We start from the raw sequence: 26056 nt of genomic DNA, 5'->3' as shown, positions 1-26056 counted from the left end.
CATGCCTGTGACTGTGCTTTGTGGAGCTATCCTGCAGTTGCTGCTTCTGCCAGAGTAAGAGGGCAAAGACTGGACTTTGTGTGCCTTCCATCTTGTGAAGTTCTCCAAGGGCTTGATCAAGAGCTTGCCTCCTGTTCTTTGAAGTCTCAGGGACAGCAAAGACTTCTCTCTGCCAGGCAAACTGGAGACAATGACCTACCACAAACAAACAGACCCGAACAACTTACTTCTATATGACAGCCATCACCCGAAATCACTTAGGGATAATTTACACTATGGTCACTTCCTTAGGTTACGTCGTAATTGTAGTACTTTATCCAGTTTCGAGACACAAGCAGACGATCTATCTCGTAAACTACACGACAGACACTATCCCCCATGTATAGTCAGTTCAGCCCGCAAACGGGCTCAGAACAACCACAGAGAGGCTGTTTTGGCACCTGTACCTAACCATTCCAACCACCACCTTACATGTGTTTCGACCTACACCCCTATGTCCAACACCATCAAGAAGTTGATCAATAAGCGATGGTCGATACTTGGCAGTGGGGGAATTGATATTCTGAAACCTCTATTTGCATTTAAATGCACTCACAATATTAAAGATATAGTGGTACATACTCGCCCCAGGCTGTCAACCTCGGAAAAGAGACAGACGGCTTTATGGCAATTACCGCCAGTTAAGGGACATCATCCATGTGGGAATTGTAATGTTTGTACTTTGACTACACGTACTGAGGTCCTAGACCTTCAACCGGTTGAACAGTGGCATCTTCTAAAAACACTAATTGCAACACCCGGAACTGTATTTATATGATCCAATGTCCTTGTCAGTTACGCCATGTAGGGATGACAACACGTCCAGTAAAGATAAGGATCAATGAATATCGCAGTAATAATAGATGTGGACGTACCACTACCAAATTGAGTACCACTTTTTTGTGAGCCCCATCACGCCCCAGATGACCTGTGGTGGGTTGTACTTGAGTCTGTTAATTATAACAACAATCCCCACAGCCTCTTTGATAGGGAACAACATTGGGTTTACAGATTGGAGACTCACATCCATGGGCTAAACTATGATATCCCGTGGACTTCTTTCTTTTATGGTCTGTCATTTATAATTGAGTTTATTGAGTTGCACCTTTCTCTCAATTGACAGCCAGTTGACTTATTAATTTTTTTCAAGACGTCAGATAATTTTTTTTTTCTGCGTGCTTTAGGTGTTAATAGGGGAATCCAACATTTTTGTGTTCCCCTTGTCAAGTTGTGATTGCCTACATCTACCTAGAATTATCACTAAACTTCTGATTGGAGCCAATACTCTCTGGTGGTTGTACTGTGCAACGTTTTGCCCCTTTTTCCACACAGGGTCGCTTATTTAGGACTTTCACAATGTAGTGTTTATATAAGTAATTTGTATGCATTAATAACCAATTTGGAGCATGTAGCATAGCAGAACCGGTCCTGATGAAGCACCACATGATCTGTAGGGACACCGAGGGCGCAAAACATGTTGACTGTATGTACAAGCTGTAGGGAAGAGTGTCTATTTCTATTTTTGAGAGTGGGGGAACCTTATTCCTCGCCCACAGACCAAGGTCTTCCACTTCATTAAACACTATCTGTTAGGAGGTCCTTGACCAAATTTTAACTTGTGTTTTTTCTCTCTTCTGCCTTTCATCCTTTGAGGGTAGGTTTGAATATATTCCAAACCCTTACTTTGGCACACACTTCTGTTGAAAGATCTCCGGCAAGATCTCCGGCAAAGTGCCCCCTCAGGGGGCCCATCAGACATTGCAGCGCCGGTCTGGCATGGAGCGGGCCCTATGATGAAGCATGATATCCAATGTATGTATGAGGGCCTGTGCTTCTGAATACAAGAAGTGCTGGTACTGAACCTGTGCCTTTATATCTGGTGTTTAGGAACTGTGTACTCTTTTTTGGTGTGTCTAGTATTTTGGGAGACTGTACACTGGACCTTAGCTAATTTCCCTGTCTCCCTTCATTTTTGCCTTATTAGTACAGCAGCCTAGCTGTGGGACTCTTCTTTTTCTTGTAATATCATACAAATACCTTGATTGTCCCCAATGGAAGACTTCCAAGGTTTGAGTTTTAACAATGATGTTGTTTTAGCTATACTCCAAACCCCTTCTATTTTAGGGATCGACAGGACTGGTCCCTCTGGGAGCCAGAAGGAGGATTGGGATAAACTTTCCTCTTTAAAACGTGACCTGATTAAGACCATTTTACACAGGACAATTATGACAGAATATTTATGAGCCAACATAGCTCCCAATGGGCTTATCGTGACAAACGTGCCCAGGATCTTCCTACAGGGCTTGACCTTTAGGAAGGACTGGGCACAAATTGCATGGAAATGTACTAGGGACTGGTTAGTCCTTATTATCAATACCTCAAAAAGATTGGCTGACTCTATTACCATTGAGATCAATTTGACAGAAAGTTCACTTAAAGCAACCATATCACTCGTCTCATTTAAAACACAGTTGGCTGAAATCAATACAGAGTTGAACGAACACAAGGAATATCCTACCCAACAGAAAATTAAGAAGCTACAAAAAGACATCAATAAATTCAGTAGAGAGAAAGTGTATCTGTATACTAAAGATGACTATGAGATTGAAACGCAATCACAGTCCTCGAATGATTCAGGTCTTACATATAGGAAACCATGCACTTAGCGCAATAGTTCATCTTCCGATGGTTGGAGTACCGATGATGGTGACGTACAATCTTTCTACAATGTTCCCCAATTTCTGATACACCAACCCATACCCTGGCAATCTCCATATCCTTTTTATCAGCCACGTCCCTATTTCTCCTATGGACCTTTTTTAGGCCGGGGCAGAGGAAGAGGCAGGCGCAGAGGAAGAGGAAGCCATGTACCTTGGTCCAGAGAAGAACCCCAGATGGTGACCAGGAGTCAGGGCAAGGACCCAATACTCAAAACTTAGTGGTCAATTTATCATCAAGACGACTTTCGACTGCTGAAACCCCTGCTCTTGACAAAAGACTTGGCTTTGTCCCAACTCCTAAGGAAGATTTTTTCTGCCTTAATTGTGAACTGTCCCAGTTTTTTAGAAAGATTAGACTTCATGTCTTCTTTCAGAATAAACCACCGGATTTTCAAAAGGATTCTGGTCTGAGAAAGCCATCCACCTTTGTCCCGCCCACTGCTGCTATGCCATGCGAACTGCTCGCCTTTGAAAAAGCCGTTCTATCAGATATAAAGAAGTTACACCCTAAGAAGAATTTTCAGAGCATTTCTGCACAGGAGAAGGAAGCTCTAACCTCCTTGGCCCACGATCCTAACATTGTCATCGAACCTGCTAACAAAGGTGGTGCCATAGTTATTCTAGACACATCGTCATATCGAGTGTTTACGTTTGCTAAGTGATGCAACATACTATGCTCCTATCACCCACAATCCCACAGAGGACTTACAACTGAGGATACGATCCATGACCAACAAGGCAGTATCCCATGCGTGGATAACTAAGAAAGAGGCGGACCTTTTGGACACCTCTAACCCCGGTATCCCGTATTTCTACTGCCTGCCCAAGATCCACAAGAACACCCAACCTCCACCTAGATGACCAATTGTATCTGGGATTGGCTCGGTCCTGGAACCATCACCTATTTTTTGCGACCATTTCTTACAGCCCTTGGTAAAAGAGACACCTACCTTCTTAAAGGACACTGCATCTGTTCTTAATCTCATTGATCAGATTAATGCCACAGAACAAGTCCATGTCTTGATAAGTCTGGACGTAGAATCTCTATATACTAATATCCCGCAAAAAGCATCTCTCCAGGTCGTTGATGACTTTCTGTGTAAACAGATGACAACATCTTCAACTCCTACTCCTTTTATTATGCAATGTGCCTCCATAGCTCTGACCGAAAAGTATTTCAAGTTTGAAGATTAACTCTATCATCAGATACGAGGGACTTCTATGGGGAGCACTTTTGCACCGAGTCTAGCCTACCTCTACATGTATCATTTCGAAGAATCATTTATACTTAATGATTCTAATCCATAAAAGGATAATATAAAACTCTGGTGTCGTTACATCGATGACATCCTTATCATCTGGCATGGTGCCTTTGATTTGGTAGGCGATTTCATCACATGGGTCAACACCCTAGACCTTTTCTTAAGTTTCTCCTCCACTGTGTCCACTACACAGCTCCCATTTTTGGATCTCCTAATTACTATTCGCCATGGCAAACTGGAGACAACGACCTACCACAAACAGACCGGAACAACTTACTTCTATGTGACAGCCATCAGCCGAAATCACTTAGGGATAATTTACCCTATGGTCAGTTCCTTAGATTACATCATAATTGTAATACTTTATCCAGTTTTGAGACACAAGCAGACGATCTATCTCGTAAACTACACAACAGACAGTAGCCACCAAGTATAGTCAGTTCAGCCCACAAACGGGCTCGGAACAACCATAGAGAGGCTCTTTTGGCACCTGTACCTAACCATTCCAACCGCCGACTTACATGTGTTTCGACCTACACCCCTATGTCCAACACCATCAAGAAGTTGATCAATAAGCAATGGTCGATACTTGGCAGTAGGGGAATTGATATTCCGAAACCTCTATTTGCATTTAAACTCACTGACAATATTAAAGATATGGTGGTACATACTTGACCCAGGCTGTCAACCTCGGAAAAGAGACAGACGACTTTATGGCAATTACCTCCAGTTAAGGGACATCATCCCTGTTGGAATTGTAATGTTTGTACTTTGACTACACGTACTGAGGTCCTAGACCTCCAACCGTTTGGGCATTGACATCTTCTAAAACACACTAATTGCAACACCCGGAACTGCATTTATATGATCCAATGTCCTTGTCAGTTACGCTATGTAGGGATGATAACACGTCCAGTAAAGATAAGGATCAATGAACATCGCAGTAATATTCGATGTGGACGTACCACTACCAAATTGAGTACACATTTTTGTGAGACCCATCACACCCCAGATGACCTGTGGTGGGTTGTACTTGAGACTGTTAATTATAACAACAATCCCCACAGCCTCTTTGAGAGGGAACAACATTGGGTATACAGATTGGAGACTCACATCCATGGGCTAAACTATGATATCCCGTGGACTTCTTTCTTTTAAGGTCTGTCATTTATAATTGAGTTTATTGAGTTGCACCTTTCTCTCAATTGACAGCCAGTTGACTTATTAATTTTTTTCATGACATCTGATGATAAATTTTTTCTGCGTGCTTTAGGTGTTAATAGGGGAATCCGACATTTTTCGGTTCACCTTGTCAAGTTGTGATTGCCTACATCTACCTAGAATGATCGCTAAACTTCTGATTGGAGCCAATACTCTCTGGTGGTTGTACTGTGACCTGATTTAGTACCAAATTTTGGTGATTATCTATCCTGATTTTTCTTTTTTTCATACTGTGATCATTTCGAGGGATCCTGTATTTATTGACATATTATTTTTCATTTACCTGTAACACACTTCCTTTAATAAACACTTTTGAAGAACTACTAATCGGGGCTTGGTCGGCTCCGGATAGTCAAAATAGGTCTCAGAAAGACTTGCAAATTCTAGTCCTTCTTCAACTGAATTAGTTGGACGTAACTATCGTCTCTCTCCCGTCCCGCCTTTCAGAGGGGATTCCCCCTCCTGATCGGTCCACGCTCTGCCGGGGACCTTTACCTGACGCGCTGTTTCCTGTGCAGCACTTCCAGGACAGCGAACGCCGGGTAGGTCCCCGGCTCCGGGTCCGCACGGAATATGTAAGTGCTCTCCTTTCTTGTCTTTAATACCCTGTCTTCCAGGATGTCACTGATATTACTGTCCTTTGAGCACATTTATGATGAGGTATGTTTCTCACTCACGCGAGGTTTTCACTCACGTGCAGCGGAAACGCAACTTGCTGCTGCACTTCTTTTAGACGACAATACACGCAGACGTGCATATTTATACCCCGCACCCTGCCTACATTTTTAGGATTTTGTTTTTCATTCACATTGCCCGTTGTCCCTATCAGGTCATATGTATAAATGCAGAATAAGTTGGCTCCCACTGACTCTGTTGTACGTAAGATATAACTTTATTAGGAGACTCAATCCTTGATGTGTCCCTGACTTCATTAAATCTGTTTTTACAATTGACACTAATTCCCTATACTTCGCGCATTAAGATACTGGAGATGTTCCACTTGATGGAGAATTTCTACTTGATGATAAACCACTATTGTAAACTGAACCTGAGTCAGAAACATTTTTCTTTGAATAATTTCATATTTGTTCATCCTTTTTCTTGTTTATTTAGAGTACTGCGAGTCCTAAGGCCCGCTTGATCCCAAGGAACTCGTTCCCTAGGAGGGGAGGGTAAGGAGTACAATATTGTGCCTAGTGGTGCATGATTCTGTTTGGTGACACCTATCACATTGATTGTCACTACACTATTGGGTGTTTTCCTCAGATTGGTTATTTTGATTTTGTTCTAAAAAACGTTTTGGCCCTTTTTCCACACAGGTTCGCCTTTCTGGGCCTTTCACAGAGTAATGTTAATGTGAGTAATTTTGATGCATTAAAAACTCATTTGGGGCATGTAGCATAGCAGAAGAATTGTAGCGATTGCTGGTCCTGATGAAGCGCCGCACAATCCGTAGGGACACCTAGGGCACGAAACATGTTGACCGTATGTATAAGCTGTAGGGATGAGTGTCCCTAGGAGCTTTTCTTTTCTGTTATTGAAAGTGGGGGAACCTTATTCCTCGCCCACTCCCGATTTATTTTTAATATTGACCAAGGCCTTCCACTTCATTAAAAACTATCTGTTAGGAGGTCCTTTAGCCAATTTTAACTTGTGTTTTTTCTCTCTTCTGCCTTTCATCCTTTGAGGGTAGGTTTGAGTATATTCCAAACCCTTACTTTGGCACACACTTCTGTTGAAAGATCTCCGGCAAAGTGCCCCCTCAGGGGACCCGTCAGACATTGCAGCGCCCGTCTGGCGTGGAGCGGGCCCTATGATGAAACATGACACCCAATGGATGTGTGAGGGCCTGTACTTCTGAATACGAGAAGTGCCAGTGCTAAACCTGTGCATTTATATCTGGTGTTTTTTCATGCTAACAGTGTTAGTGTGTGTTTTAAACTAAATAAAGACTATTTTTGCTTTTTAATTGATAACTTGACTTGTGTATTGTGGATTTGTGTTGTTTTGGTCTTGTTTTGTTTAGATAAATATTTTCTATTTTTCTAAACCTGTGTTGTGTCATTTTGTAGTGTTTTCATTAAGTTACTGTGTGTGTTGGTACAAATACTTTACACCTAGCTCTCTGAAGTTAAGCCTACCGCTCTGCCAAGCTACGAAGGGGGTAAGCAGGAATTAGCTGAGTGTGATTCTCTTTTACCCTGACTCGAGTGAGGGTCCTTGCTTGAACAGGGGGTAACCTGACTGTCAACCAAAGACCCCATTTCTAACACACGGATTCTCATATGACAGTCCTGTTGGACTGATTTGATTGTTCCTGCCAGAAGTTGTATGATTGTTTAAGACAGTAGTACTCCACAGCTAACCACTATGAAACCTGTTATTTAGACTTGTACCATTTAGGATATTAGTATTCAAATAACTGAGGAAATTAGAACAATTTTTGTTGTGCTGAGAGTTATAATGTGGTATTTCTAGCTCCATCACCCTAGATCTTTGTCTAGCTCTAACAAAGGGGTGTCTGCAAGTTACAGTTGAAGTTGATCTTCTTTGAGAAAAAGCAATTCTATCTCATTTTGTACAAGCGTTGTCACCCTGGCATGATATGTCTTGTTCGGAGATTATTTCTAGCTTATGCAGCTGGCAGTGCTTTCCTCAGGATGACCGGTAGATTCCCAGAAGTGCTCATAAGTGCCTCACTCACTCACTGGGTGTGGGGGAATGGGGTAGAATGGTGGCATGAGAGCCACCGACTATTGCCTTGTCTCTGGTTCCGAACCAAAGAGGCCAAACATTAGTAATTTCAGGCCATTTAAGCAGTGAGGTTGTAATGCAGATTGTCAGACATCTGACCATGGAGATTTAGAATGCAGACTCAACATATGGAGGCATATTTACAAAAATGTGGCGCATCATGGGTGATGCGCCACTTTTCTTGCGCCTCCCTACCAGCACCTAACAACACCATGCTAGCACCGTATTCATGATACGGTGCACCATGTCGTTTGTTAGGCCAGTAGCATCCGAATTGTTTATGCTATTGTGGCACTTTGTTGCACTAGTGTCAAAAATGTTGACTTTAGTGCAGCAAATTGCAAGAAAGACCATAGGGTATTTTGGGTTCAAATTTAAACACCTGCTTTGAGCAGGCATTAAAGATGATGCCAAAAATGGCACAGTGAAATCTTGTAAATTTGCATTATTTTTGTGGACCTACTAGCATCGGAATGCCCCCCTTGCATGCATTATGCCTGGTGCAGGCATAATGTGACGAAGGGGTTACAAAGTGGTGCAATGCATGCATTGCTCCACCTTGTAAATATGGCACAGCAAAATGCCTCCTTAACACCACATTAGCGTAAAAAAAATAATGATACTAAAGTGGCACAAAGAGGCACTAGGGGCTTGTAAATATGCCCAATGGTCTTCTGTTTCCTGTAGCCTTTTGCCCCATTTTACTTTTCTTAAATATATTATGTAGATGGTACCAGTAGCTGTAACTGAATATTTGGTCTGGCTGTCTTTGTGTGTTTTTTAGGGTTTAACCAGCTTGGTAACTTTCGGGGTAATACTCAAAGGGGCATATTTATGAGCCCCTTTGCGTTGCTCTTGCACCATGCAACTCTTTGCAAGAGCGACTCAACTGAAAAATGAAATTTATGAATTCATGCAAGTCCACCTGCAATCGCTGCATTGCATTAATCTGCACAAGGGAGGCATTTCCATGGGTGTTGTGTGGGTGTTCCCATGCAACATCCATGGATTTTGATGCTTTTCCAGATTTACCAGGAGAAATGCTTGAGAAACCTATGCCTCCCGAGGTGAGGCGAAGGAGAAATATCTTTATTTCTCCTTGTTTTTTCCTCTTTCTAAGTGTGCTGTAGCCTCATATAGAAGGAGGAAAAACCCTCAAGATTGTTTTTGTGCTGGAATGTGTCCTTTCTTGAACAAAAACAATCCTGCATTCAGCGGAGGCAACCTTGCACCATGGTGCAAGGTTGTCTGCGTTGGAGCTAAGCTGCCAAAAGGGTGCAAGCAACGGGGAAAAGGCAGGAATGCACCGTATTGACTTAAACGCAGCGCATCTCTGCCCTTTCCTTGTCGCGCAGCAAGGTGACTTCTGCAGTGCGTGACAATCTCGTAAATATGCCTCAAACTACTTTTCTAAAAAAGGCTTAGGACTATGTTTTTCATAGTGTTCCATTTTTTAATCATTTAAAATCCTGTGTTCATGGAAAGCTACAAAAAACATGGTTTTAATGCCAAAACTAGCAGAGTGATCACTGGCAGGCAATCTGGCATCTTACATTAGAGTTAAGGTTAAAAATGCAAATATTGCCCTATTCTCTGCACATGGAAAATATTTTCTCATGTGATGAAATCCCTTCCTTTACACCCCCAGAATATATGGGGATACTTGTCATTTTTCATACCCAATTCGCACAAATAGTATGGATGCCCATTTTGAGTGCATTACTATAACAAGGTCACTGTTTTACATAAGTAACATCCACAGGCAAGACCTGATGGCAAGTGCCTGTGCAAACACAGAAATTACCATCATTTGTGTTGAACTCACAATCCTGGCAAGTGCTATACAAGCAGGATTTGTCTTTTCGTCCTTTTTACCACAAGCACCCAAGTCTAAATGACACTGAAATATATATCACTGAAAAGAAAAAAACAGGCAGATTAACTCTACACCAACATTCCACTTCGTGAGGCACGTAGAACTGGTACTTCGTAGGCTATGAAAGTCCAGTACGAGTCTCAACTCACAATCTGCAGGTACCTTCTCCTGATGGTCCCCAATAAAATAGTCTGCGGTGGCTTCAAGTCCCCACGAGCTATAAAATATAAAATGTAAATTGTGGATATTGCTTTGTAATGGAGATGAGATACTTGTTTCGGACTTACGCTGCCAGTGGTAAGTTACTGCTCCACTTAGATTACAGCTTTGCTGGCATTGTCCTTGTCACAATTTCGGATATTATTTTAGGAAAGGGTTACCCTACCAATTTAATACAGTCACCCTGGTTAGGTTGCAGCACAGTTTGCAGTGAAACTCTGCTCCACCGCTGCAACATGTGACACAAGCAGCAGGCAGGTTTTACCTACATTCTGATTCAGGGGCTGATTTTAAAGTATGGCAGGAAGCTAGCTATTTGCCGGTGTGGCAGAGGTCATTTCTTCCTGAACCCTGACTGATCTAACACCTGCCATATTTGGAGATCTCTCCTAGCCTTGTGGAGATTTCTGCGAATTGAGAGGAGCCACTGTCACAGTGAAGGTACTGAGGGCCTTATTTATACTTTTTGGTGCAAAACTGCACTAAGGCAGTTTTGCCCCAAAAAGTTTTGCACCGGCTTGCACCATATTTTAGCACCAGCTGGGCACCATATTTATGGAATGGTGCAAGCCGGTGCAAAGGGTAGGCTAGCTTAAAAAAAAATGACGTTAGGCAGTTTTGAGTCAAAATAAATTATTCTGACCAGATTAGCATCATTTTTTTACGCTAAGGGGCATATTTATACTCTGTTTGCACTGAATTAGCGTCATTTTTTAAAATTCTAATTCAGTGCAAAACTAACTCCATATTTATACTTTGGTGCTAGACCCGTCTAGCACCATATTTATGGAGTTAAAGTCATTTTTTGGAAGTGGAAACCTACCTTGCCTTAATGAGATCCAAGGTAGGCGTTCCCGTGCAAAAACATGACTCTATGGCCTTAACACCATATTTATACTCCCATGTAAAAATGGTGCAAGGGAGGGAGGAGGGGTCAAAAAATGGGGCAAAGCTTGCTTTGCCCCATTTTTTAAGACCTGGGTCTGGGCAGGCCTTAGGGGACCTGTGGCCCTATTTCCATGGTGGAACACCATGGAATGAGCCCTGAGGTGCCCTACCTAGGCCCTAGGGGCACCCCCACCCACACTAGAGGGACTGCGAGGATGGGGGACCCCATCCCAGGTAAGTACAGGTAAGTGCATTTTATTTTTGAAAGTGCCATAGGGGGCCCTGAAATGGGTCCCTATACATGGCACAGGGTGCAATGGCCATGCCCAGGGGACCCCGGTCCTCTGTGCTGGCCACTAGGGTGGTGGGCATGACTCCTGCCTTTTCTAAGGCAGGAGTCATGTGGCATGGTAGGTTTAGCACCATAAAATTATGCTAATCTGGTTAGAGTCATTTTTTTTACTCTAACCTGCCTAAAGCCATTTTCTGGTGCTAAACCCTCTTCTTCTATACTGCCAGCTCCACCCGACTAAAGTCATTTTTTTTAAACTCTAGCCTTCCCTTTGCACCGGCTTGCACCATTCCATAAATATGGTGCTCGGGTGGTGCACAGAAATGGTGCAAGCCGGTGCTAAACTTTTTGGTGCAAAACTGAGTTAGTGCAGTTTTGCAGCAAAAAGTATAAATAAGGGCCAATATTTTGTAAGTTTGCGCCACTTTTGCGTCATAAAATGACGTTAATGCAGTGCAAAAAAAGTTTAAATCAGGGCCTTGGTGCTAGATGGGTTTAGCACCAAAGTATAAATATGGAGTTAGTTTTGCACCGAATTAGAGTAAAAAAAAATGACACTAATTTGGTGCAAACAGAGTATAAATATGCCGCAGAGTATAAATATGCCCCTAAATATAGCGTTAAGGCCATAGAGTCATTTTTTGCACGGGAACACCTACCTTGCATCTCATTAAGGCAAAGTTGGTCTCCACTTTCAAAAAATGACTTTAACTCCATAAATTTGGTGCTAGAGGGGTCTAGCACCAAAGTATAAATATGGAGTTAGTTTTGCACCGAATTAGAGTAAAAAAAAATGACACTAATTCGGTGCAAACAGAGTATAAATATGCCCCTGAAAGTTTGGTGAGAGCTGCCATCTTCTGTAGGCAGGCATTCATCAAACTTTTTTTTTTTATCAAAGAAGGAGTTATTAGAGTTAAAAAAAAAAAAAAAAGTAAATGACCCTGGGATTTTTTCCAAGAGTGTGGGGGGTCATGGAATGGCTAGTCTTTCTCTGGTGGTCCCGGGAAAAAAAGATGTGAGACCGTCCACTCGAAATAAGGTTGACAGTTTGATGCACCTACACCGGCAGCCGTTGTTGCAGCGATTGCAGTGGCACTGGAGCCTAGTGCCTTCAGGGGCCCACTGAACACTGACAATGTTGTATTTTACTGTGCCAACAGCAGTCAAAGGGGCAATTTTCCTTGCTTGCACCAGGGCCCATGGTATCCTTGCTACTCTACTGCCATTGGCCCCATCTTCGCTGGGCCATCACAGTAGGGCTTCCAACTGCAGAGCCAGTGGTAGCACTGTCGTCAAATCCATGACCCCAGCCAGCCTCTCAAAAGAGCAGGTGGTCAGTCAGTGTGATGGTCAAACTCAAAATCAGGCACTTAATCACATTTTTGGTTCTCAAAATCCATCAGCATAGCAAAGCTGAAAGCTGTAGGCGAGAAGAGTTCCCTGCCACCTGTTACCTTTTACAGCGAAGTCTTGTTAAATCAGCTTTCAGCACACCAAAAAGGTCAGAGTGGAATAAACCAGTTTTTCTTGCCTTTTGATGGGGTGTCCTCTCTTACGAAGCCTCAGTACCTTTTCCGGATCATCAGGACGTAGATAACAGTAAATAAGTCCCGCTTTTCTGCAACTGCTAGGAACATTTTTCCTGGTCACTTGCAGCCCTCAGGTCCTTAGTGCAAGCTTCTAGGAAGAAGGTCTCGTTCCAGCCAGGACTACTGAAGGGCTCAGTCCTCAATGGTCAGTTGGGCTTTCTTTCTTTTTTGTATCCCTGGAGCAGCTAAACGGAAGGTCCACTACTTGACAATTGGTGAGCAGTTTTAGTCCATGGGTGCCTGCAGGAGTTTGGGACACTTAGGTCTTCTTTCTTCAGTCTTTCAGACATAGGTGGTCATTACAACCCTGGCGGACGGTGTTAAAGCGGCGGTAAGACCGCCAACAGGCCGGCGGCAAAAAATGTGGAATTACAACCGTGGTGGAAACCGCCAACAAAGACAGCCACTTTAACACTCCGACCGCCACAGCCGTACAAACAAACAGCGCGGCGGTCACCGCCAACAGACAGGCTGAGGACAATGTACCACCCACACTATTATGACAGGCCAATCCGCCACCTTTTCCGGGGCGGATTCACCGTAGATAAAAACACGGCGTAAACAGGAATTTCAAAGGGAAAACGCTAACCTCTACACACTCCACGAGGAAGGAGGACACCATGGACCTACCTGCGATAGTCTTCCTGCTCCTGTACCAGGAGCACCAACGCCGGCGGCGAAGACCACAGTGAGTACTGCACCTACGACACAGGGGAGGGGGGAGGGAAAAAACAGTGGCACACATGCAGCACGCAACACCATCACCCCCACCCTCACCCACTACAACACACACACTAATACATATCTATACATTATAGTTACACCCCCCAACCCCCCTGGTAGAATGCAAAGACAAAAGGAAATGAGTGTAACCATTGTAATATATCAAAATGCAGTACGCAAAAATATACATAAATACACTATTAACAAAATATACACCAAGAATAGTAGTCCAGGTATTGCACCATTCATAGTCTGTGGACCACTGGGCCCAAAATGCATGGGCGAGGCCCACACACGATACCAGATCAAGACGGAGACAACACTGCAGGGGCATCAGATAGAAATACAACAGGCACCTCAGGGATGAGTGCACAGCGCCAGATCAATGAGGGGGCTCCATGCCCATTGATGTATCCTGGGGAGTGCAAAGCCACAGTCTCTCAAGTCTATACAGTGGGCGGTCTGCCCACTGCTGCATCCTGGGGAGTGCAAAGCCACAGTCTCTCAAGTCTGTACAGTGGGTGGTTTGCCCACTGCTGCATCCTGGGGAGTGCAAAGCCACAGTCTCTCAAGTCTATACAGTGGGTGGTTTGCCCACTGCTGCATCCTGGGGAGTGCAAAGCCAAAGTCTCTCAAGTGGATAACAGTCTCCACTGGTTCTGGAGGGGAACTGGTGCCCAGAGTGCTTCATCCTGGGAAGGACAGAGGTAGTGGATGCATGTCTCCACTGGTTCTGGAGGGGGACTGGTGCCCAGAGTGCTTCATCCTGTGAATGACAGAGGTAGTGGATGCATGACTCCACTGGTTCTGGAGGGGGACTGGTGCCCAGAGTGCTTCATCCTGTGAAGGACAGAGGTAGTGGATGCATGTCTCCACTGGTTCTGGAGGGGGACTGGTGCCCAAAGTGCATCACTCACCCCGTGACGGTCCCAGTTGCGTCAGTGCCCCTGCCGCTCATGGGCTAGCGGTGCTTGAGTTGGCAGTGCCCTGTTCAGCGCTGCTTGAGTTGGCGGTGCCCTGTTCAGCAGTGCTTGAGTTGGCGGTGCTTGTTTTGGCGGTGCCCTGTTCAGCGGTGCGTGAGTTGGCGGTGCCCGGCCCAGTAATGCCTGATTTGGCAGTGCCCTGTTCAGCGGTGCTTGCCCTGTTCAGCGGTGCTTGATTTGGCGGTGCCCTGTTCAGCGGTGCTTGATTTGGCGGTGCCCTGTTCAGCGGTGCTTGAGTTGGCAGTGCCCTGTTCAGCGGTGCTTGTTTTGGCGGTGCCCTGTTCAGCGGTGCTTGCCCTGTTCAGCTGTGCTTGATTTGGCGGTGCCCTGTTCAGCGGTGCTTGAGTTGGCGGTGCCCTGTTCAGAGGCGCTTGTTTTGACGGTGCCCTATTCAGCGGTGCTTGAGTTGGCGGTGCCCGGCCCAGCGGTGCCTGATTTGGCGGTGCCCTGTTCAGCGGTGCTTGCCCTGTTCAGCGGTGCTTGATTTGGCGGTGCCCTGTTCAGCGGTGCTTGAGTTGGCGGTGCCCTGTTCAGCGGTGCTTGCCCTGTTCAGCGGTGCTTGAGTTGGCGGTCCTTCATTGTCCAGCTGGGCTGGAGCTGGCGGTTCTTCATTGGTCAGCTGGGCTGTGGCTGGCGGTGGCCTCCTGGGCAGCGAGGATGGGGCTTGCGGTGGACTCCTGGGCATCGAGGATGGGGCTGGCGGTGGCCTCCTGGGCGGCGAGGATGGGGCTGGCGGTGGCCTCCTGGGCAGCGAGGATGGGGCTGGCGGGGCCCTCCTGGGCAGCTGGGATGTGGCTGGCGGTGGCCTCCTGGGCAGCGAGGATGGGGCTGGCGGTGGCCTCCTGGGCAGCGAGGATGGGGCTGGCGGGGCCCTCCTGGGCAGCGGGGATGATGGCGGTCTTCTCCGGCCGTGCTGCTCCTCACAGACTTGCCTGGTTTCTTATGGCCCTTCCCCACCTTGGGAGGTGTCACAGCTGAGTCCACACTCCCACCTGGACCCCTGGGAGCGGCTTGGGTGGCTGGAGTCTTCCCCCTCTCCTGCCGGGCACTGGCCAACTTCTAGTGCTTCACAGGGGGGGTACTGGCTGTGCTGTGGCTCCGTGACACACTGGCTGTCCTGGTGGCCGGTGCATTCCACATACCTGTGACTACAGGCACCACTGGTCCCGGAGATGTTGTGGCTGAGGTGCTACTTTGGGACCTATGAGATGGACGTGGGGTGTGTGGGAAATAGGTCAAGGCTGGACAGGAAAAGTTTTTTTGACACACTGGGACGGGTAGCTGGAGGGGGTTTGGGAGTGGAGGAAGAGGTGGTGGTAGTAGGAGGTGTACGTTTGGTGACTTTGGGTGCAGGTGCATGCACTGGAGGCTGTTGTGAGGTGGATAGCTGTTTGGGTGGGTGTGTGCCTGCATTTGTGTATCTTCGGAGGGGCGTCACAGACACACTGGGAGAGGACACAGGGGATGTGTGAATGGTAGTGGGGGTGGTGACTGCACGTGAGCGGGGTGTGCTGGTGGGTGTGCTGGTGAGGGACGTAGTGGCTGTAGAGGTAGTGCATGCAGGTGTGAGTGTAGACGAGACTGGGAGGGAGGAGGGAGACGACGAGGAGGGGGACACAGTGGAGGCAGGGGATGTTGGTGTGTCTGCATGTGTGTGATGCTTGCGTGAGTGCCTGTGGGATGTGTGGTGCTTATGTTTGCCTGAGATTCCCTTGTGTGGTGAGGTGTGTGCAGGCTGGTCTGATGGTGTGCTTGAGATAGGCAGAGGTACAGGGGATTGGGTCTGGGTGGAGGAAGTTGGATGGGGGAGGCTAGACACAGGGACAATGGCTGCCATCAGTGCTGAGGCCAGAGTTTGAAAGGCTCGGTGAAGGGCCGCCTGACCAGAATGAATGCCCTCCAGGAATGCATTTGTTTGATGCAACTGCCTTTCTACACCCTGGATGGCATTCAAAATGGTAGACTGCCCAACAGTGAGTGACCTGAGGAGGTCAATGGCCTCCTCACTGAGGGCAGCAGGGGTGACTGGGGCAGGGCCTGAGGTGCCTGGGGCGAAGGTGATGCCCACCCTCCTGGGTGAGCGGGCACGGGGTGAAGGCTGAGGGGCTGCTGGGAGGGTGGTGCTGGTGGGGGGGGGGTGGTTGCTGTACCTGTAGATGCGGGGGGCACAGATGTTGCCGCCACTACAAGGGAGCTCCCATCAGAGGACGAGTCTCTGTCGCTGGTGTCAGCTCCTGTCCCTGCCGTGGAGCTCCCCTCGCCCTCCGTCCCACTGGTGAATTCTGAGTCCGTAGTGTGGCCCTCCATGGCCATGTGGGATGCAGCTCCCTCGTGCTCCGGTGCCACTGCTCCTCCGCCTGATGATGCTAATGCACACATGAACAGGGAGACCACAAAAAAGGGGGGGGGAAACAGAAGAAAGACATGTTGAGTGCATGGATTACCGCTACCGTTGGCGGACAAGACAGACACAGAAGCCCCCTGCACTACGCCGCGCTCTTGGACTCTACAGTGCAATTCCTGGGAAATGGCCTACAAGGCTATGGATGACATCTGCACACATAGATGACACAGAGGCATGACTAGGTGTACTTGACACTCTACAGAGGTGGGCTGGGAGGCCACAGGGCCATGCCTTACGGAGGGGCCTAGCCTACGGAACTCGCCCTAGCCTAGGGAAACCCACAGCCCTCCTCCCCCACCCAGACACCTCCACTTCGCGCAAAGTCAGCAGAATAGTGTACTCACCCCCTTGTGTCTGCTCTGATGCCCTCAAGCGCCCATCCAACTCCGGGTAGGCCACCGCCAGGATCCTGAACATTAGGGGGGTCATGGTTCAACGGGCACCCCTCCCACGTTGGGAGGCCATTCCCAGCTGAGCCTCCGCCGTCTTCTTGCTCCAGCGGCGAATGTCCTCCCATCTTTTCCGGCAGTGGGTGCTCCGTCTGTGGTAGACCCCCAGGGTCCGGACGTCCTTGGTGATGGCACGCCAAATATCTTTCTTCTGGTGGGCGCTGACCTGCATGAAATGTACAGGGGAAGAAGAGAAGTCATTACCAACTGCACCATCAAAGTGAGTGGCCCCCATGCCTACCCTTGCCATGTGGCACATGAACCCACCGTCTTTCATGCACGCAGAACTCTGCCCCCTTCCTTCTTACAACCAGCCCTCTCCACACAGGCATAGCCCATACAACATGCTCCCTGTGTACTTACCTGTTTGTCTGGAGGACCGTAGAGTAGCGTGTACCCCATAGACGAGCTTCTCCAACTCCTCCGATGTGAAGGCAGGGGCCCTTTCCCCAGACGCATGAGCCATTGTCTCTTCCAGAGCGAGGTCACAGCAGCACTTGCAGTGTAGGTCCTCTCCTGTCAAAGATCAGGTATTGAGTGATTAAAAAGATAGAAAATGGCGGTCACGTCCGCGGCGGTGCGCACCATCACCGCTGGCGTACATCGAACATCATTAATGTTAATCAATGCAGCATTGCGCCGCGGTCTCCGACCGACTACCGCGACGGTGTACAACGCCAGCGCAGTTACCTCACATCCCATTGTCACACTTTAGAGGTCAGGCAGCCGCCATTTCAGGGGCCCACATGGCCTAATTTCCAACTGCGTCACACATACCTATGCCTAGTCTCAACACACATACAGGCCACATTTTGTGTATGAATGGTGTTCTGTGTAAACTGTGGGTACATACCTCTGAGTTGTTTGACTCTGTGGTCGCTGTTGTCCTTCATAGGCACCGTCCGCTGGGACATGTGAGGAGATGGCGGAATCCTCCGGTGTACCGACCGCTGGTGGACCTGTCGACAATGGAGGAAAGACATTTGATAACCACCTACAGGTTTGACCGTGCCACAATCCAGGAACTGTGTACCCAGTTGGAGCCAGACCTGATGTCAGCAATCCGCCATCCCACCCTCAAGTGCAGGTGCTATCAGTGCTCCATTTCCTTGCAAGTGGGTCTTTTCAAACAACTGTGGCCATGGCATCAGGGATGTCCCAGCTTATGTTTTCCAACGTGTTGTCCAGAGTGTTGTCTGCCCTGCTGAAACACATGCGGAGCTACATCGTTTTCCCTCAGGTGGAGGATTTGCCTACAGTGAAAGGTGACTTTTATGCCCTTGGACACATCCCCAACATCATAGGTGCCATTGATGGGACACATGTGGCTTTGGTCCCCCCCCACAGGAGTGAACAGGTGTACAGAAACCGGAAGAGTTATCATTCCATGAATGTACAGATGGTATGTTTGGCAGCCCAGTACATCTCCCATGTGAATGCCATGTTCCCTGGCTCAGTGCATGATGCCTACATCCTGCGGAATAGCAGCATCCCTTATGTGATGGGTCAACTCCAGAGGCACTGTGTGTGGCTATTAGGTGAGCCCCTGGAAGCAAGACAGTGAGAATGGTTGTCTGGGGTTATCCCTACAGGTTAGTGTGTGTCTAACAGTTCTCCCTCGCCATTTGCAGGTGACTCTGGGTACCCCAACCTGTCATGGCTACTGACCCCAGTGAAGAATACCAGGGCAGAGGAACGCTACAATGAGGCCCATGGGCGAACTAGGAGGGTGATCGAGCGGACCTTCGGCCTCCTGAAGGCCAGGTTCAGGTGCCTCCATATGACATGTGGATCCCTATTCTACTCACCAAAGAAGGTGTGCCAGATCATCGTGGCTTGCTGTATGCTTCACAACTTGGCTTTGTGATGCCAGGTGCCTTTTCTGCAGGAGGATGGTCCAGATGGCGGTGTTGTGGCAGCTGTGGAGCCTGTGGACAGTGTTGAGGATGAAGCAGAGGAAGAAGACATGCAGAACAGGGACTCAGTGATCCTGCAATATTTCCAGTGAAACACAGGTGAGAATACATTCCTGCCTACTACATGTACTTTTACACTACTACCTCTATCCCCTCTGTCGTTTTCACCCAGTGTATGGTCACTGAGTTGTCACTTTCCCTTACGGTTTCACAGGTGTGGGTCCCAACAAGTGTCATCTGCTTAGATTCCTCATGGACTAGAGCTGTGTGACATAGGTATGTTGAATGTGTGTACAGATGGTATGTTTGGCAGCCCAGTACATCTCCCATGTGAATGCCATGTTCCCTGGCTCAGTGCATGATGCCTACATCCTGCGGAATAGCAGCATCCCTTATGTGATGGGTCAACTCCAGAGGCACTGTGTGTGGCTATTAGGTGAGCCCCTGGAAGCAAGACAGTGAGAATGGTTGTCTGGGGTTATCCCTACAGGTTAGTGTGTGTCTAACAGTTCTCCCTCGCCATTTGCAGGTGACTCTGGGTACCCCAACCTGTCATGGCTACTGACCCCAGTGAGGAATACCAGGGCAGAGGAACGCTACAATGAGGCCCATGGGCGAACTAGGAGGGTGATCGAGCGGACCTTCGGCCTCCTGAAGGCCAGGTTCAGGTGCCTCCATATGACATGTGGATCCCTATTCTACTCACCAAAGAAGGTGTGCCAGATCATCGTGGCTTGCTGTATGCTTCACAACTTGGCTTTGTGATGCCAGGTGCCTTTTCTGCAGGAGGATGGTCCAGATGGCGGTGTTGTGGCAGCTGTGGAGCCTGTGGACAGTGTTGAGGATGAAGCAGAGGAAGAAGACATGCAGAACAGGGACTCAGTGATCCTGCAATATTTCCAGTGAAACACAGGTGAGAATACATTCCTGCCTACTACATGTACTTTTACACTACTACCTCTATCCCCTCTGTCGTTTTCACCCAGTGTATGGTCACTGAGTTGTCACTTTCCCTTACGGTTTCACAGGTGTGGGTCCCAACAAGTGTCATCTGCTTAGATTCCTCATGGACTAGAGCTGTGTGACATAGGTATGTTGACATTACTATTTAATGAACATTTTGTCACTGTAATTGCAAATACACTATTTCGAAATCACAGACAGACTCCAGATCTTTTTGTGCTTTAGGTGTGTTTATTTAAATGCAAAATATTGGAGGGGGAAGTTAAATGGTGAGGGTTGATGGCGGAGGATTGTCCATGGCAGAGTCCAGTCTATTAGTCTCACAGGTGCATTGCCCATATGGGCATAGGAAGTGGAGCTGGGGCAGTTTAAATATGGACAGGGTGACAAAGTGGGACAGTGGGATGACAATCAGGGTGGTCTCATTTCTTGGCGGGGGTCTTGGCATCGTGCTCTGTCTTGTTCCTGGATCTCAGGGACAGTTTGCGGGGTGGTTCTCCGTCTGCAGGGGGTGGGGTGCTGGTGTGGTGGTCCTGTGGCGGGGCGTCCTGTCCACTAGCGCCGGCGGAGGTGGTGGGCAGTTCATCGTCCATGCTAGTGTCAGGGGCCCCTTGGAGTGCCACGGTGTCCCTCCTGGTGTTGAGTACTTCCTTCAGCACCCCTACAATGGTGCCCAGGGTGGAGCTGATGGTTCTGAGTTCCTCCCTGAAGCCCAAATACTGTTCCTCCTGGAGCCGCTGGGTCTCCTGAAACTTGGCCAGGACCGTTGCCATCGTCTCCTGGGAGTGGTGGTATGCTCCCATGATGGAGGAGAGGGCCTTGTGGAGAGTGGGTTCCCTTGGCCTGTCCGCCCCCTGTCGCACAGCAGCCCTCCCAGTTCCCCTGTGTTCCTGGGCCTCCGTCCCCTGGACCGTGTGCCCACTGCCACTGCCCCCAGGTCCCTGTTGTTGTTGGGGTGGTGGGTTATCCTGGGTTCCCTGTAGTGGTGGACACACAGCTTATTGACGTGTCCTGGGGACGGAGGTATGGGCCCGCTGGGTGGGTGCTGTGCTGGTGTTTCCAGAGGGGGGGGAAGGTCTGTGGTGGCCTGTGCCAGTGTGAGGGGAACCGACTGTCCCGAGGCCCACGATGGTCCGGGCTGGTCATCTAAATCCAGTTGGACAGAGGTGCTGTCATCACTGTGGGCCTCTTCTGTGGGTGGAGTGGACATGTCTGGACCCTCCTGTCTGGTGAAGTTGGGTAGTGGTCCTGCAGGGGTGGAAAGGCATGATTATTGCATCTGTGTGTGTCATGGTGTGCAATGGGTGGGTGACCGTGTACCCCAGTGCTGGCATTCCTGTGTGGGAACTTGTGTGATGATGGTTTAGGGGGTTGTATGGGTATGTGCAGTGGGCATGCTTTAGGGATGGGTGTCCATGCGTTGTTGTTGCATGCAGGGCTTGGTGTTGGGATGTGTTGTTTGTGATATTGGTACATTTGTGAGGAGTTGGAGTGGTAGGGGTGAGGGTGAGGGTGGGGGTATGTGATAGCATACAGGTAGGGTGGGGGATGTAATAGTTAAGATTTGACTTACCAGAGTCCATTCCTCCACCAACTCCTGCGAGGCCCTCAGGATGCAGATTCGCCAAGACCTGCTCCTCCCATGTTGTTAGTTGTGGGTGAAGAGGTGGGCGTCCGCCGCCAGTCCGCTGAACCGCCTGGTGGTGTCTTGAGGCCACGGAACGCACCTTCCCCCGTAGGTCGTTCCACCTTTTCCTGATGTCGTCCCGATTTCTTGGATGTTGTCCCACTGCGTTGACCCTGTCAACTATTCTTCGCCATAGCTCCATCTTCCTTGCAATTGAGGTGTGCTGCACCTGTGATCCAAATAGCTGTGGCTCTACCCGGACGGTTTCCTCCACCATGACCCTGAGTTCCTCCTCCGAGAACCTGGGCTGTCTTTGCCGTGCCATGGGGTGGTGTAGGTGATGTGAGGGGTGGGGTGTGTGGTGATAAGTGTGGTGATATGTAGTGGTGTGTTGTGTGAGGTGTGTGGAAGTTATGTGGGTGATGGTGTTGTGTGCTTGTGGATGCTAGTATTGTTGATGGTGGTGTCTCTCTCTGGCCTTTGGTCGTGAATTTTGGTTGTAGGGGTTTGTGGGTGATGTGGGTGTGTGTTTTATATTGTATTGGGTGTGTGGGAGTGGTGTGTGTATGTGTATCAGGTGTGTATTTCAAATTGTCCAGTGTGGCTGTGTTTTGTTTATGTGTGTGTATTTTGAGTGCGGCGGTGTGTACCGCCAATGGAATACCGCGGTTGAAAGACCGCTGCGTGGATTCGTGTGTCGTGATAGTGTGCGCGTATTTCTGTTGGCGTGATGGTGGAGGTTTTGTTTTCGCCAGTTTATCACTGACCTTTGGTGTGGCGGACTTGTGTGGGTGTCTGAATTTTGGCGGATTCCGAGCAGTGGGTCATAATGACCGTGGCAGAATTCCGCGGCCGCGGCGGTGTGTTGCCGGTCTTCTGCACAGCGGTAAGCGGCTTTTACCGCCAATGTTGTAATGACCCCCATAGTCCTTTCCTTTTCTTTCCAGATGTTTTTCCCAGGTCCAGGAATACTTTGGGGAGGTGGTGGGTAAGGTGCCAGTCTTAACCTGTGCACTAAGACATTGGAGAATTTACTACATTCTGATTACACTCAGACACTTGCCTAGCACTTCTCCTTTTTGTAAAGGGCAAACATTCCTGGAAGCCCTTAAAAATAAACTGGGAATTGCCAATCTTTGCCTGAAGGAGCTATGATCTTTTTGTAGCACTTCCCTATTAAGATTAGGTGCCTGCCACTTGTGAGGGTTTAAACTTGTTTTCCCTCCTTCCTGGGTTAGAGTCAGGAAATGTAGAATGCCCCTGGGATTTAATAGGACCAGTTCCCACCATCCACATGTGGCATCACCAAGTCAGCAGGAGAAGGGTTAATGTTGTCCTTTGTTGAATCACTTGTTCTTGTCCCCCTCCCAGATGCCCAATCCCTGTAAGTGACCAGTTGTTGACAATACCCCTACCTTCCTGGACCCAAATGTCGAACCACGTTGTTCTCGGAACATGATTAGTGGCTGCCAGACAGGAATGCTTATTGGACTTTAATGGGAGGGCTGATAGGCAAACTGGTTCTAATTCAGATTTCTATTAAGCAGCAGAAAGTGAACTTGCTACAGGTAACTTTTCTTTCAGTTTTTCACTAAAATTACCAAAAAACAACTTTCACTTTTGAATTACATTCTTGAAACTAAGTGAAAAATAACGTTTAATCTTTTTTCTTGTATTTACCCTAGGGGAATACAAAATAATTATTTTCTTTATAGGCTGGTTCACAGAAATGTACCTTTAATTGCACCACAAAGAGATTTTGGCTAAGTGTTCATTCTGGTGGCATTCTATTCCCACATGTAGTATGCCTCATTTTTATATATTAAGCTTGCAGCACTGTGTGCTTATAATGTACACTTTAGTGGTGACCATAGGGTTTCCTATATGGCAAAGACACTTTTACCAGTGCAGTGCCTTTAAATTTCAGCCTAGTCAGAGCACCATGGTGCTAGCAGAAACCATATTTTTTGTCATATATGTGGGTGGTGTAAATACACACAGCAGCACATATTGGGGGTTATTACAACTTTGGAGGAGGTGTTAATCCGTCCCAAATGTGACAGATATACCACCAGCCGTATTACGAGTTCCATTGGATATAATGGACTTGTAATACGGCTGGTGGTATATCTGTCACTTTACCGTCACTTTTGGGACGGATTAAGACCTCCTCCAAAGTTGTAATAACCCCCATGATGTTTAACTCCCATGCAACTGGTGCATTTCTTGCACCATCTACCTTGGCCTTGCAGTAAAGTTAAATAAGCCAATTAGGTGAACCCATTGCACAGTAAATTTTCTCGCAGCAAAGCAGAGGCAGTATACCACTGTTCAGCAGTGGCATAGAGAAAATAATACTAAAGCCAGCCTAGCCAGACAGAAAAAAGTGGGAAAACTGCTACAAAAAATGATGTACTTGCTTACAGTTGTCCTGAAGTACTCCAATTACCACTAGTATGGAAATACAAACAAGGTTAACTCATTACAAGTGCCATATCCATGAATAGTTAAAAATACACCCAGCAGAACACATATTTGCATGCCTATAGAAATTGTGTCGGTGGTCAGATTTACCGCAAAAAATATATTGACACTGCAGGTGTAGGAGTAGGGCCCTTACAGCACAAAACAGTCCTGATTCACTGTCTAGCTGTCTAGTGATGGCACATACCACATCTTCACTTAGTGAAAGCTGGTTCTGTGTTTTACACAATTCAAGTACAGCTCAGAGTGCATTGTCTTTAAGGCACTATGGCCCTCATTTACAAGAAACTGACGCATTGGTTTGATGCGTCAGATTACTTGCGCTGCCCAAAGATTCCCTAACTACACCATGGATGCACTGTATTTACTATACAGAGCTCCATGGTACATGTTTTCACAGATGCATCAGAAATTCTGACACATCTGTGGGGCTAAACTGACGCATTGCTGGACTAGTGTCAAAAAATGACGCTACTCCAGCAATATGAAGAAGGCTTCCATAGACAAAAATCGTGCCTGTTTTTGACGCAGTGAAGTTGCAGAATGACACAGTGAAATGTAAATTTCACTGCGTAAGTTCTGCCTGTCGCAGGTATAATGTGATGCAAGGCTTTACAAACTAACACATTGGGCCCCATGTGTCATTTTGTAAATCTGGAGCAGTGTAAATCAATACTTAGCATCACAGCTGCGTGAAAAATAAGACTCTATGGTGTCGCAAAGGCCTTGTAAAGGAGGCCCTAAATACTTTTGTGCAGGGTAGTGATTATTTTCTGTAATGAGATGTCCACGAGTAGAGCATATACCATTGGTGGTACCTTTATCAGTAGCTGTAACTTCACAGTGTGGTTTTCTACTGTCAGGTGGTATTTCTTGCATTTGAAATGATCATAATTTACTGCTTGCTACCCCAGGTGGAATTCCAAGCATACTTTTTTTAAATGAAGCCCATTATTTAATCTTAAAATGTGTGATTGTGTGAATATTCTTGAACCTTGATGGCCTTTTAGTAAGTGTCTTCAAGAATCCTCGATAATGAGATGTGATCACCATCAAGAAACCTATTTCTCTCCTGCATGCGATTGACAGTGGGGTTTTCGTCTCCACTGCACATGGTGAATTTATGTTGGCATTTGAATGTTAATGAAACTATGTTTAAGAATAGTTATTCTTACGGAATGTGTGTATCTGCTAAGAGGGTGATTTCTGTGTTACTCTAGTATGTAATAAATTGAGTGAAAGTATTTTAAGCCATGTTTTACGTTGATGCAGATAACAGATGGAAAAGGCCCAGTGGCTGGGGCTGAAAAACTTATTGACTGCCTCCTCCGCTCAGACAAGGAAGAGTGGCCTAAAACGTTTTATATTGCTTTGGAGAACGAGAGCTATGACAATGTTCTTGCACTATGGGATTTAAAACCAGGTAGGTGAAAGTAAACGCTAACAGATTTGTTGACTATGTATTGTATGTGAAAATGAACTGAGTACACTGTTCCAAAAAAACTATCTACAGGGACGAGAGGTGTCAGTACTTTAGTAGGAGATCCCTCAAGCATCGATTAGGACGCTGAGCATCATCATTGGACTATCTCCTCGTCAGACCGGTACTGCAATGTGTGGCAGACCACCACACATGTAGTGGTG

The 26056-nt window shown here is 47.3% G+C and overlaps 1 protein-coding gene across 2 annotated transcripts in view; it reads left to right on the top strand.

Annotated features, from left to right (window-relative positions):
* Positions 1–26056, top strand: part of RIGI (RNA sensor RIG-I) — a 484815-nt gene that overhangs the window by 183112 nt on the left and 275647 nt on the right. For both annotated transcript variants that reach the window (XM_069239695.1, XM_069239686.1), the window contains exon 4: positions 25685–25835. In XM_069239695.1, the coding sequence (XP_069095796.1) occupies positions 25685–25835 (151 nt within the window). The remainder of the gene's footprint in view (positions 1–25684; positions 25836–26056) is intronic.

This window comes from Pleurodeles waltl, chromosome 1_2 (assembly GCF_031143425.1).
Source record: "Pleurodeles waltl isolate 20211129_DDA chromosome 1_2, aPleWal1.hap1.20221129, whole genome shotgun sequence".
Lineage (NCBI taxonomy): Eukaryota > Metazoa > Chordata > Amphibia > Caudata > Salamandridae > Pleurodeles > Pleurodeles waltl.
This window is presented reverse-complemented; position numbering and strand designations above follow the sequence as displayed.